Source organism: Littorina saxatilis, linkage group LG1 (genome assembly GCF_037325665.1).
Source record: "Littorina saxatilis isolate snail1 linkage group LG1, US_GU_Lsax_2.0, whole genome shotgun sequence".
In the NCBI taxonomy this organism is placed as follows: Eukaryota; Metazoa; Mollusca; class Gastropoda; order Littorinimorpha; family Littorinidae; genus Littorina; species Littorina saxatilis.
Genome location: NC_090245.1, coordinates 102,889,614 through 102,900,677, shown reverse-complemented (window position 1 = coordinate 102,900,677; position 11,064 = coordinate 102,889,614). Strand labels below are relative to the sequence as shown.

The window sequence follows — 11,064 nt, the reverse complement described above, 5'->3', positions numbered from 1 at the left end:
AGTTAGAGAGTTCTAGATCCATGTACTTGAGCAGCAGTCGTGTAACCTTAACTTTACCACTCAACCCCTGTGAGAATGATAAGGTATGCTTGCAAACCAAGAGTAGCCTCCCTCCCTTGGATTGCAAGGCAAGAGTTACCTCCCTTGGCTTCTATATCATTCCCGTTGTTTCCAGTTTCATATTCTTTTATTCTGCTAATAAGGGCAAATGAGAAACATTAATATCACTGACATTATATGCCTGCTACAAATGAGCAGCAGATGCTGTGTTGGCCTTGAATAGAATAAAAAGAAGCTCCTAATTATTTGACATAAGGGTGAATCAGTGTGTTGCCGGATAAAATAGACAGAACAAATTATGAAATAACGTCAAAGTGTCACCATTAACGTAATTTTACATTTCAAAGGTAGATTAAATTCAAAACGTTTGACTCATTTGGCATTTGACTCCCTTCATTGAAAAAATCCAAGATAATTAGGTAGCAGCTGTAAATTCAGCACTTACACGACTGATAAGATATTCATGCATAGCAATTCTTACCTCCTGTCAATGGATGGATAACAAAGCTAGAGTAACCTCCCTCGGCATCAAGAATTTTCCAGGAATTTCTGGTTACAAGTTTGTCATTCAGTTGTTCTGCCAATAAGAGCATTAGAGAAACTCTAATGTCATTTACATTATGTGCTTGCTACACATGAGCAGTATGCGCTGCATTAGTCATGCACTATACAGGCTGTAGTCAATAATGGGGATTTCATAGTTTGAGAAAGGAAGCAATGAAGCCAATAAACTAAAAACCCAGGTGCAAGTTTATAGTTCCTTGGTAGTGTGTATGCACAGTATCTTGTTCTTAACTCTTGCCATCACTTTGTTTGTTTGTTTGCTTAACGCCCAGCCGACCACGAAGGGCCATATCAGGGCGGTGCTGCTTTGACATATAACGTGCGCCACACACAAGACAGAAGTCGCAGCACATGCTTCATGTCTCACCCAGTCACATTATTCTGACACCGGACCAACCAGTCCTCGCATTAACCCCATATTGCCAGACGTCAGGCGGAGCAGCCACTAGATTGCCAATTTTAAAGTCTTAGGTATGACCCGGCCGGGGTTCGAACCCACGACCTCCCGATCACGGGGCGGACGCCTTACCACTAGGCCAACCTTGCCATCATTAGGGTATGGCGACCGCAGAGAGACAGACAAACAGACTGACAAACAGACAGACAAACAGACAGACAAACAGACTGACAATCGTTCGCGACAGTGAATGTCCAAATTCATGTTCCTGGATGCCTTTTTGAGCATCACTGTTACCCGGTGTATGATCCGGTCCGGTCCCCCCTCTGAAGTAGTCCCCCGGGGGACCAATTCGTGGCAAAAACTGCTCTATAATGTCCTCCCTTAGACATCCAGCCTCGTTTTTCTTGTTACAATGTTAGTAATGTTACCAGCAATTTCAGAGAAAAGAAAGGAAAGAATCAGAGACTGCTTTCATTTCTTCTTATCAGTATTTATTTATTATTCATTTTATTTCATGTGATTTTTCTTTTGAACGGCATTATAAATCAGATCTATTTTATTTTCTGCAAAATATAGTCAAACAAAGAGATTGCTGTCTGTGCACTACATAATACCGGACGAAGATATAGATTGAAAATGGCTTGAATGCCTAAGAAAAACGAGGCTGGATGTCTAAGGGGGGACCATTATAGAGCAGTTTTTGCCACGAATTGGTCCCCCGGGGGACTACTTCAGAGGGGGGACCGGACCGGATCCTACACCGGCAATTATCAACAATTTTCCATTTGTATTAGCATGAAAATGCACGACACAAATCGCGGCGATGCTTTTCCGTCTAAGATCTGCATCACCAAGAGAGTAAATACATTCTTCGTTTCAAGATTACGTATTAAGCTCACTTTGGTTCCAGCCAGCTGAAAAGTATCCATATCGTTGAAACGCAAACAGCTCTTTTCAGAAATCCGCCTAAGGCTTTACAGCACCCCTCGGAGCAACACTTGCAAAGGTGCCCGAAGCACAGAATCCATTGTGTATCTGAAAAGACAAATCCCCTCGCACTCGCGCACAAACACACACACACACACACACACACACATACACACACACACACACACATACACACACACACACACATACACACACACACACACACACATAAACACACACACACACACACACACACACATACACGCACGCACGCACGCACACACACACACACACACACACACACACACACACACACACACACACACACCTTGTACTGACGTCATTGTTTGAGATTTTATATAAAAATATTATAAGTTTTATTTTAGACTTACAACAAAGATTCCTTTACTTGCTTTGGACCATGGTATTTCGATTTAAAGTCCATTCGTGAACAAAGATCTCGTTTTTCCTTTATTCTTGTTTTTTTAATTCAAGTTTTTCCAGTTTAAAATAATGACAATTATTCCATTATTTCGCGGGATCCAAATATAACAGATTATTAATTTTGAATGCGTGATTGAAAACACGCTGAAATAAAGAACATGTTCATATTCCTTCAGCTCACACATAAAGTTTCGCTACGGACGAAGTTATTTGACGTTGAATGTTATAGTTGGTTATTATTTTGACATGACGTCAGCTTCACGATGTAGCATTAAGTAATGAATCTCTTAAATATATATAGAAAATACTACATGGCTTGCTGTGTCGTACCAGATTTACGCGAGCTGCTTTTTTAAATACTGAACTGCGAGCGAAAGCGAGCTTTTTAAAATTTGAAAAAGCAACGAGTGTAAATCTGGTACGACACAGCAAGCCATGTAGTATTCCGTTTATCCTATACGTATTCTGTATTTGAGTGCCTTGTGCTAAAACCATCCCGAAGTGGACGCAACCAAATTGAAGAGGTCCTTCTAACGGAACCTCGATCTCTTCCAAAGCCTCAAAGCAAAGAAACGTAATTCTAGAGAGTATAGCGTGACGTGCTAGTTCGAAAAATTTTTCGAGGGGAAACAGCAAGCGCAAAAGTGTTCCCAGAATGACGTTTGTCTCGGTGACTCTGACATCATGAGCAGTGGAAAAACAGGTCCCTGCCAGACACGTTTGACACGACCTCATTTACATGATATACTAACGTGTGAATTTAGCGATATTTGTATCTCATGGGTTGCCTCTCTCACGTAAGTAGGATACATGAGGTTATGTTCTCGTCAAGAAGACGTTTTTGTCTGTGCAAGATAGCGTATCTGTGAATGACCAAAAACATAAGGAGTGAAGTGAACCGTTTTCGAAGAAAGAGACAATCATATTCCCGGAATTACATAAATGGCACATCGAGAATAGAACAATGAATGTGCGTCCTTGACAGTGTGCAACATAATATTCAGGCATTGGTTGACCAGATGTTTGATAGCGCTTTTAGCGACTGTGCAAATATACATACGTCATCCACATCATCCACATAAACGTACCAAGGAAAATGATGGCAACAGGCGGAATCAGAAGAAAAGAAAGGCTGTATTTCAGTCGATCGCTAGTGTTGTTACTGCAGGGACATTCAAAGATGTGTTCACCCCAGAGATAGTCGAGGATACCAAGAAGTAGCATCACACCTATAGCTGGAGTGGTTCCAAAGAACTTCTTCATCTCGTCAATGGCCTTCATCTTGAAACAAACAATGCAATAAAGAGAATAACAAGCTATCTTATATCATATAATATATATGTCTGCTCAACACTCACGGCTTACTTTTCAACACACCACTCCTGTCATATTAATACGAAGGTCCTTAATAATGGTCTTGCTTCGAACCGACGGGTTCACCCCACTACATACAGGATTATCCCCCTACTGCAAACAAAAAACAAATGGATTTTCCAAGGGATAGTGAATTTACAGTGAAACGGAGAGTGCGCACAGTCCCTATCAAAATTAAATTCACAAAAGCCAAGTTCCACACACACAGAAGTGAGGCCGGGCAATTAAAGTGTTGCCTGTCAGTGAAAGAACCATCCATTTTCTATCTAAATACTCAATTTTGTTCAGCTACCGAGACTACTCAACAATAACAAAGTATGTAATGTGTCGCAGATATAGATGCTTAACGAAACGCAACTAACAACGGGGGGGGGGCTAGCAGCTTATGTTCTTAAAACTGGGCACACAAAACAGAATGCAAGACTTCCTTAAATCGTGATTATGAGAACACGTTAGTGAATCTTGCATATCATTCTTTCTCCGCTCTGTTTGTTTGATCAGTGTTACTGTTCGTACCGCTGCCCGTCGCTCTGTAATAACGGCATATAATATCTACACCATTCAATCTCCCCATACAATACAATGTGTAGCATTGAAGCTTGCCAACAAAAATCAATTGATCAAATGCAAATGCTTTTGTAGATGGTCTTTGGCGGGTTTTCAGAGGAGCTGCCCAGAACCGGGTGCGTTGGCGAGGAGTTGTTGCGGCCCTGTGCTCCACAAGGAGTCTACAGGAATAAGTCAAGTAAGTCAAGTCTTTGGCGGGTTTTCAGATCTTTCCACCCTGTGAATGTACCTTACGGTAGTTATTCTGCGTTCAGTCAAAATATGTTTTACTGTCGCTAAGTAGAGAGGTTCTGAAGAACACTTTTTGAATGGGTTGAAAGTGTCAGCGGGGGCAAGTGTGCTGTACGAATGACAAGACTGTAACGAACAAAAACACCCACACAGTTCAATCGACGTCATGGTGTGTTTTCAGTCTATGTAAAATAAAGTCACAAGTTTATTTCAAAGCAGTGGGGGAATGTTCGACGCGTACGCCTCTCCTCGTATCTCTCACTGAGTACCCGTGTACCCGTCTTTGGATTTTTCTCGTGGGTTGCCGAGACAAGTCGACATGGCTTAGTCATGTATGGTATCTATCAATCAATGAGGCTTATATCGCGCATATTCCGTGGGTACAGTTCTAGGCGCTCTGCAGTGATGCCGTGTGAGATGAAATTGTATACGGCCAGTAGATTGCAGCCATGTCGGCGCATATTTACCTTTCACGGCCTTATTCCAAGTCACACGGGTATGGTAGACAATTATTAACTGTGCCTTAGCAATTTTGCCAGGAAAGACCCTTTTGTCAATCGTGGGATCTTTAACGTGCACACCCAATGTAGTATACACGGGGGGTGGTTCGGACACCGAAGAGAGTCTGCACACAAAGTTGACTCTGTGAAATAAATTTCCGCCGAACCTGGGATCGACCTCGCGCTGGCAGCGGCCAACTGAATACAAATCCAGCGCGCTACCAACTGAGCTATATCCCCGCCCCTAGCTTGATGATTGATTGGTCGATGACTTTGCTGTTGCTGCTGTTGTTGTGTTTGTTGTTTTGTTGTAAGTGTTGGTGTTGTTGATGTTGTTGATGGTGGTGCTGTTGTTGTTTTTGTTGTTGTTTTGCTTGCTTGTTTGTTTGTTTGGTCCTTGTCTAATTAACATTTATAGACAAGCAAAACCAAAGTGTTCGTTCGTTCGTTCGTTCGTCCGTTCGTTCGTTCGTTCGTTCGTTCGTTCGTTCCGTTCGTTCGTTCGTTCGTTCGTTCGTTCGTTCGTTCGTTCGATTCGTTCGTTCGTTCGTTCGTTGTTTTTTGGTTGTTGCTTGTTTGTTCATTTGCTTGTTTGCTTGTATTCTACCTTGTTTGCACCTCTGTTTCTATGTTCGTTTAAAATTCTCTGTTTGCTACATTGATCGTTTATTCGAAAAACGATCAGCTAAAAATACTTACAAAGGGTAACTTTACAGCACACACATCATAACAAAAATGCGAGCACAACAAAGGTAAATAAGCATGAGTAATGTGACATGGGATAGGCAGTACAACCCCCCGCGGGTTAGGGGGAGTCCCGGCATATTGGTTGGGACGAGAAAGAATTTACCCGATGCTCCCCAGCATGTCGTAAGAGGCGACTAACGGTTCTGTTTCTCCTTTTACCCTTGTATTTCTTGTAAAAGTGTTTCTTGTATAGAATATAGTCAATTTTTGTAAAGATTTTCGTCAAGCAGTATGTAAGAAATGTTAAGTCCTTTGTACTGGAAACTTGCATTCTCCCAGTAAGGTAATATATTGTACTACGTTGCAAGCCCCTGGAGCAAATTTTTGATTAGGGCCTTTGTGAACAAGAAACGCTTGACAAGTGGCTCTATCCCATCTTCTCCCCTTTCCCCGTCGCGATATAACCTTCGTGGTTGAAAACGACGTTAAAACTTTTTCGCGACGCGCCGCCCGAATACAAGCGTTCACTGATCATGCCGTTGTCAGCACGCCGCCAGAATCCGTGCGTAAGGTGCGTGAGTCGCTTCGCCACACACCGCCTTAATAGTAGCGTTGGAAGTGGAAAATACCACGCTGGGGATTTTCCATACGAAAACCCACGTCATAGGTTCAGAGGTCGGCTGCATTACCATACGCGACAAATAACTCCCAGAACAGTTGATTTCATTGGTTAGTTTGGATACTACAGGTCATTGACGGGACCAACCCATGCCTTAGTTTCATATTTAGGATTCCAAAATGTCGCGAGTTGTCAGTGTTGTTGCGAAGCGAAGCGGCGTGCAGAAGGAAGGTAGTGACTGTGTGTGCATGAAACAGTGTTGTTGTGATAGATGGATAAGTGAGTGATGAGGGTGAATGAGTTAGCCAAATCAAGAGCTCGAGGTGTCAATGCTACTTTGGCCAAAACCCAATGCAAGCGGACGGACGCGATTCTGGTGACCGGGAATGTTCTGTGGCCACATGGCTGTGGCGCTTTGTGTTGAGCCGTGCTTCGAAGTGTGGCACACAAAGAAGGATGTTCTCCGTGCATAAACCGAGTTCTAAACAAGTCATTTATACAAAAACTGTAAATACTGTGACAGCAAGTGTTTCTTTTCTTCTATGGATAAAACCCAACGCAATGGGACTCGATTCTGGTGCCTGGAATGTGGTGTGGCGTTTTGCGTTGAGCTGTGCTCTGTGGCACTGTAAATACTGGGACAGCAAGTGTTTCTTTTCTTCTACATGGATATATTCATCATAGTCATCACCCAGTCATCTCATTGTATCATTCAGGTTAGTAAATTCTTTTTTGAGTATTCACTAACAACATTTTGTGCATATTTTCAAACATGTCTGTAGTATAAGAAAGAATAGGCAGTACAAGAAGAGCGAAGGAAATTGAAAGGTTTGTCAGTAAACAAAAGAGTGTCTCGGAAAAATAATAGCAGTTTTAAAATACAAGTACGAGTACGTTTACGTCTGGAAAGGAACCAGAAAAATAATTTACCTTGACTTTCGTTCCAAAATCGGTGCAAACTTTGGTTTCAATTTGCAAAATCACGCGACTGCGACAGGAAGATCGGCTGCAAGTCTACCTGTCAAATAGTCAAGAAGCATCAACATCACTTTTGTACGCGAAAAGGCATGAGAACCGGAAATACAACGAATAACATTTACTCGTGTTGTGTATTGGTTATGAAAGTCATAATTCGCGCTGATTTCCTCACAAACTAGCAAAGGCACATACATGTATGTCACACGCCTAGCTCGTAATAGCGGGTAATGTCGATTACCTTTTTCTTCAATATGGCGGTTCGGTCTACTCATCGGCGAATCAATCAATCAATCAATGAGGCTTATATCGCGCATATTCCGTGGGTACAGTTCTAGGCGCTCTGCAGTGATGCCGTGTGAGATGAAATTTTATACGGCCAGTAATTGCAGCCATTTCGGCGCATATTTACCTTTCACGGCCTATTATTCCAAGTCACACGGGTATAGGTAGACAATTATTAACTGTGCCTAAGCAATTTTTGCCAGGAATGACCCTTTTGTCAATCGTGGGATCTTTAACGTGCACACCCAATGTAGTGTACACGGGGGGGAGTTCGGACACCGAAGAGAGTCTGCACACAAATTTGACTCTGAAATAAATTTCCGCCGAACCTGGGATCGAACTCACGCTGACAGCGGCCAACTGAATACAAATCCAGCGCGCTACCAACTGAGCTATATCCCCGCCCCAATGAGCAGTCTTGTACTGCTTAGCTTCGGAATGTCTAGACCGGGGTTTATTTATTTATTTTATTAAGGAGATTTCTATAGCGCATAACTAAAAGCACTATGCTGACACTGTCAACCCATTCCAGGCTTTTACTCGCACACTTGCTTGGCATCAACAGTCTTACTGCTTTCTGTGCGAAGTGGGTTCACATATTGACACTGGTGTCAGTTGAGAATTTATTTCAGCAAATATTCCGACTCTGTGCAGGAAGCGGGAAGGCCGTGGATCTTTGGTATGTGTCCAAGTGGATACTTGTATTCGATGTAAAAGCCCAGACTGGTCCATGGTGGACTTAATGATTGTTTACACAATAAGGAGGAGGTCTTTACAACATTGTGATGGACGTGTTATGTGATGTGTTGTATGAATCGTAGCCGTTGAACTTAATCCTTGAAGCAATGTTTAGCCAGTCATACGGGAAGTCTATGAGTGAGTGAATGCATGTGTGAGCATATCTCTCTCTCTCTCTCTCTCTCTCTCTCTCTCTCTCTCTCTCTCTCTCTCTCTCTCTCTCTCTCTCTCTCTCTCTCTCTCTCTCTCTCTCTCTCTCGTAAACAGAACACAGCAAGATTAGCCATTCTTTGAAAAGTAAGCTTTATTTTGTTCGTGACTAATTTTCCATTCGTACATTCTTTTCTTTTTTTTTCTTTTTTTTGAGGGGGGGGTGGGGGTGCGGGCTTCGGCGGCACCCGAATAGCCACATGTGTCATTCTCCAAATCTTAGTACTAGCGGAAACCGTGTTACTCGAGTTGTATATTTTTTTGTTTATAAAAAAACCTAAGCCACAATTTTTCATGTAATTCAAAAAAAGCCCTTCTGAAACGATTGCTTGGTTTGCATGGACAGAATTTAGAAAACCTGTACAGACTAAGGGTTTAAGATCAGTAAATTGCGAACACTTCAAAGTCCATTACTCGCGTATCATGGAAACCAGACGATACACAGTTTTAAATCGATGAAACTTTTGAACAGGCACAGCCAATTAAAGAAAAAACATGATATTTTAAAATGTTGTGCCATTCATTCAATTGTACATTTAATGTAAAGAATCAAGAGAATACAGTCCATTCACTTCTTAATATTTGGCGTGATCATTAAAAGGTATGACTTTTCATATCCAAAATATTACCTGGCTCTGGGGATCAACCCAAATTGAAAGATACTTGTTGGTAATATGTATTTATTTGTTTCATTCAAAGTTAGTGTTGTACTGACGAAGGTATAAACAGAGACACCTGTACTGAAACATCTCTTGGGTTGTTCTATGTGTATTTTTAAAACCTTTTGAGTACCTTTCGACTTTTTCCAGATGGATCAAAGCTGTGTTACGGAGTGCCGGCATAGACACAGAGAAATACACAGCACATTCCACACGAAGTGCGAGTTGTAGTGCAGCAGAAAAGATAGGTGTGCCCTTGAAAACTATACTCAAAGCTGGTAGTTGGGCAAGTGACAGAGTGTTTGTAAAGTTCTACAAGAAAGATGTTTCTGTTTCACATTAATTTTTGGTCAGATAATTCTTGATGGTTACTTTGAGAATAAAAGTTAGAACTCTTTACCTTGTCTGATTGAGTGTGAGTTCACATAGACTGTTTCTGAAGTCTCACGTGACAACGTAGTGACGTAGTCAATAGATGACTAATAATTAGAAAATTAAACTAGACTTACGCTAGGAAGTTGAAGTTTAATTGAAATTATTAAGAGTCTATTGACAGGAACGGAGTAGTTACGTCCCTCCCTTGTCAGTAGATTTATAATGATTCAATAAACTGACCCTCCCTATAAGTCGTCAGTCTAGTGACCACACACAGCTCTTAACATTGACTTCTTGCTCATGCGCGCGCAATACTCACGTAACTCCTCCGTTCCTGTCAATAGACTCAATAATTTCAATTAAACTTCAACTTCCTAGCGTAAGTCTAGTTTAATATTCTAATTAACAATAAGAGCTGAGCGCATGTGTACATAACCGTGACATACAACTGTCTGTCCGACAACTTGTTGAATAACGAATTCTATCGAAAGATATTTGTGAAAGTGTGTGCCGGTCTCGACCGAAGAGATCCGCCTGCTAGTGGTCGGACCTTTAGCACATGTCCGGCCGGCCGCCATTTTTCCTCTCTCAGTTCGAACATTTTCGGATCAATTGTCCTTCACTAATACACTACAAAGCAAATTTATGAGTGTGGTAGTGGAAACAAATATGAGGTATGGCTGTCTGTCCGACAACTTGTTGAATAAGGAATTATATTGAAAGATATTTGTGAAAGTGTGAGACCACAGCCGATCAAAAGTCCGTATGCTACGAACAGCTTCGAATCGAAAGTTTTCGGGGTCGATTATTCTTTTCTAAGATACCCAAAACAACGTTAAGGAAAGCGCTATTGCAGAAAACTGTGACATGCATCTTCCCGTCGGATAACTTGCTCGATAAGGCCTTCTATTAAAAGATATTTCAGAAATAGTGTGAGAGTGATCGTTTGCCGAATGTTGAAGCCTCTCAGTGCGGACTCTTAAAGTCCGACTACTGTGACCGAAAACGAGACAAACATGAAAATTAGTAATTAACACTGTTAATTTCTAATTTTCACGTGAAAATGGTAACCCTAGGTTTTGGCACAAGTAAGCCGTCTGGCGTCATACTAAGACCACTAGCTGGATCACAAAGGAGGGAAATCAGCTTCACCTTTCGCTCTCTGAATCCTCGCGCATGGTCTTGCGCAATGCCTCTCTTTTTTACAAGCTCATTGTCCTCTCTGGGAATGCTGTCTTCTTGCATCACTTTCTCCACAGTGAGGTTAATTCCGTGTTTGTATAGTAGCCTTTATCGCTGACAAAGTTCGATTTCGCTCTACAGGTTCTCGGCATGGCGCTTCCGAGGGTCATCGGTGCGTGTGTGTACACGATCTCTGTCTCTGTGTTCTATTTCTGTATTGCACCGTTCCCCCTTTTGTCATAACCAAAGGAGATCCTGCACAGAAAA

The 11,064-nt window shown here is 41.9% G+C and overlaps 1 protein-coding gene across 2 annotated transcripts in view; it reads right to left on the bottom strand.

Annotated features, from left to right (window-relative positions):
• The window catches only part of LOC138948341 (uncharacterized), a 36,938-nt gene extending 29,395 nt beyond the window's left edge, over positions 1 to 7,543 (bottom strand). The window contains exons 1-3 of one of the 2 annotated variants that reach the window (XM_070319882.1): positions 7,304 to 7,543; positions 3,484 to 3,676; positions 1,924 to 2,059 (exon numbers count right to left, since the gene is read on the bottom strand). In XM_070319882.1, the coding sequence (XP_070175983.1) occupies positions 1,924 to 2,059; positions 3,484 to 3,676 (329 nt within the window). In that variant the 5' untranslated portion in view covers positions 7,304 to 7,543. The remainder of the gene's footprint in view (positions 1 to 1,923; positions 2,060 to 3,483; positions 3,677 to 7,303) is intronic. The other variant, XM_070319867.1, reaches the window with a different exon arrangement.
• Between the last annotated feature and the right edge of the window lie 3,521 nt (positions 7,544 to 11,064).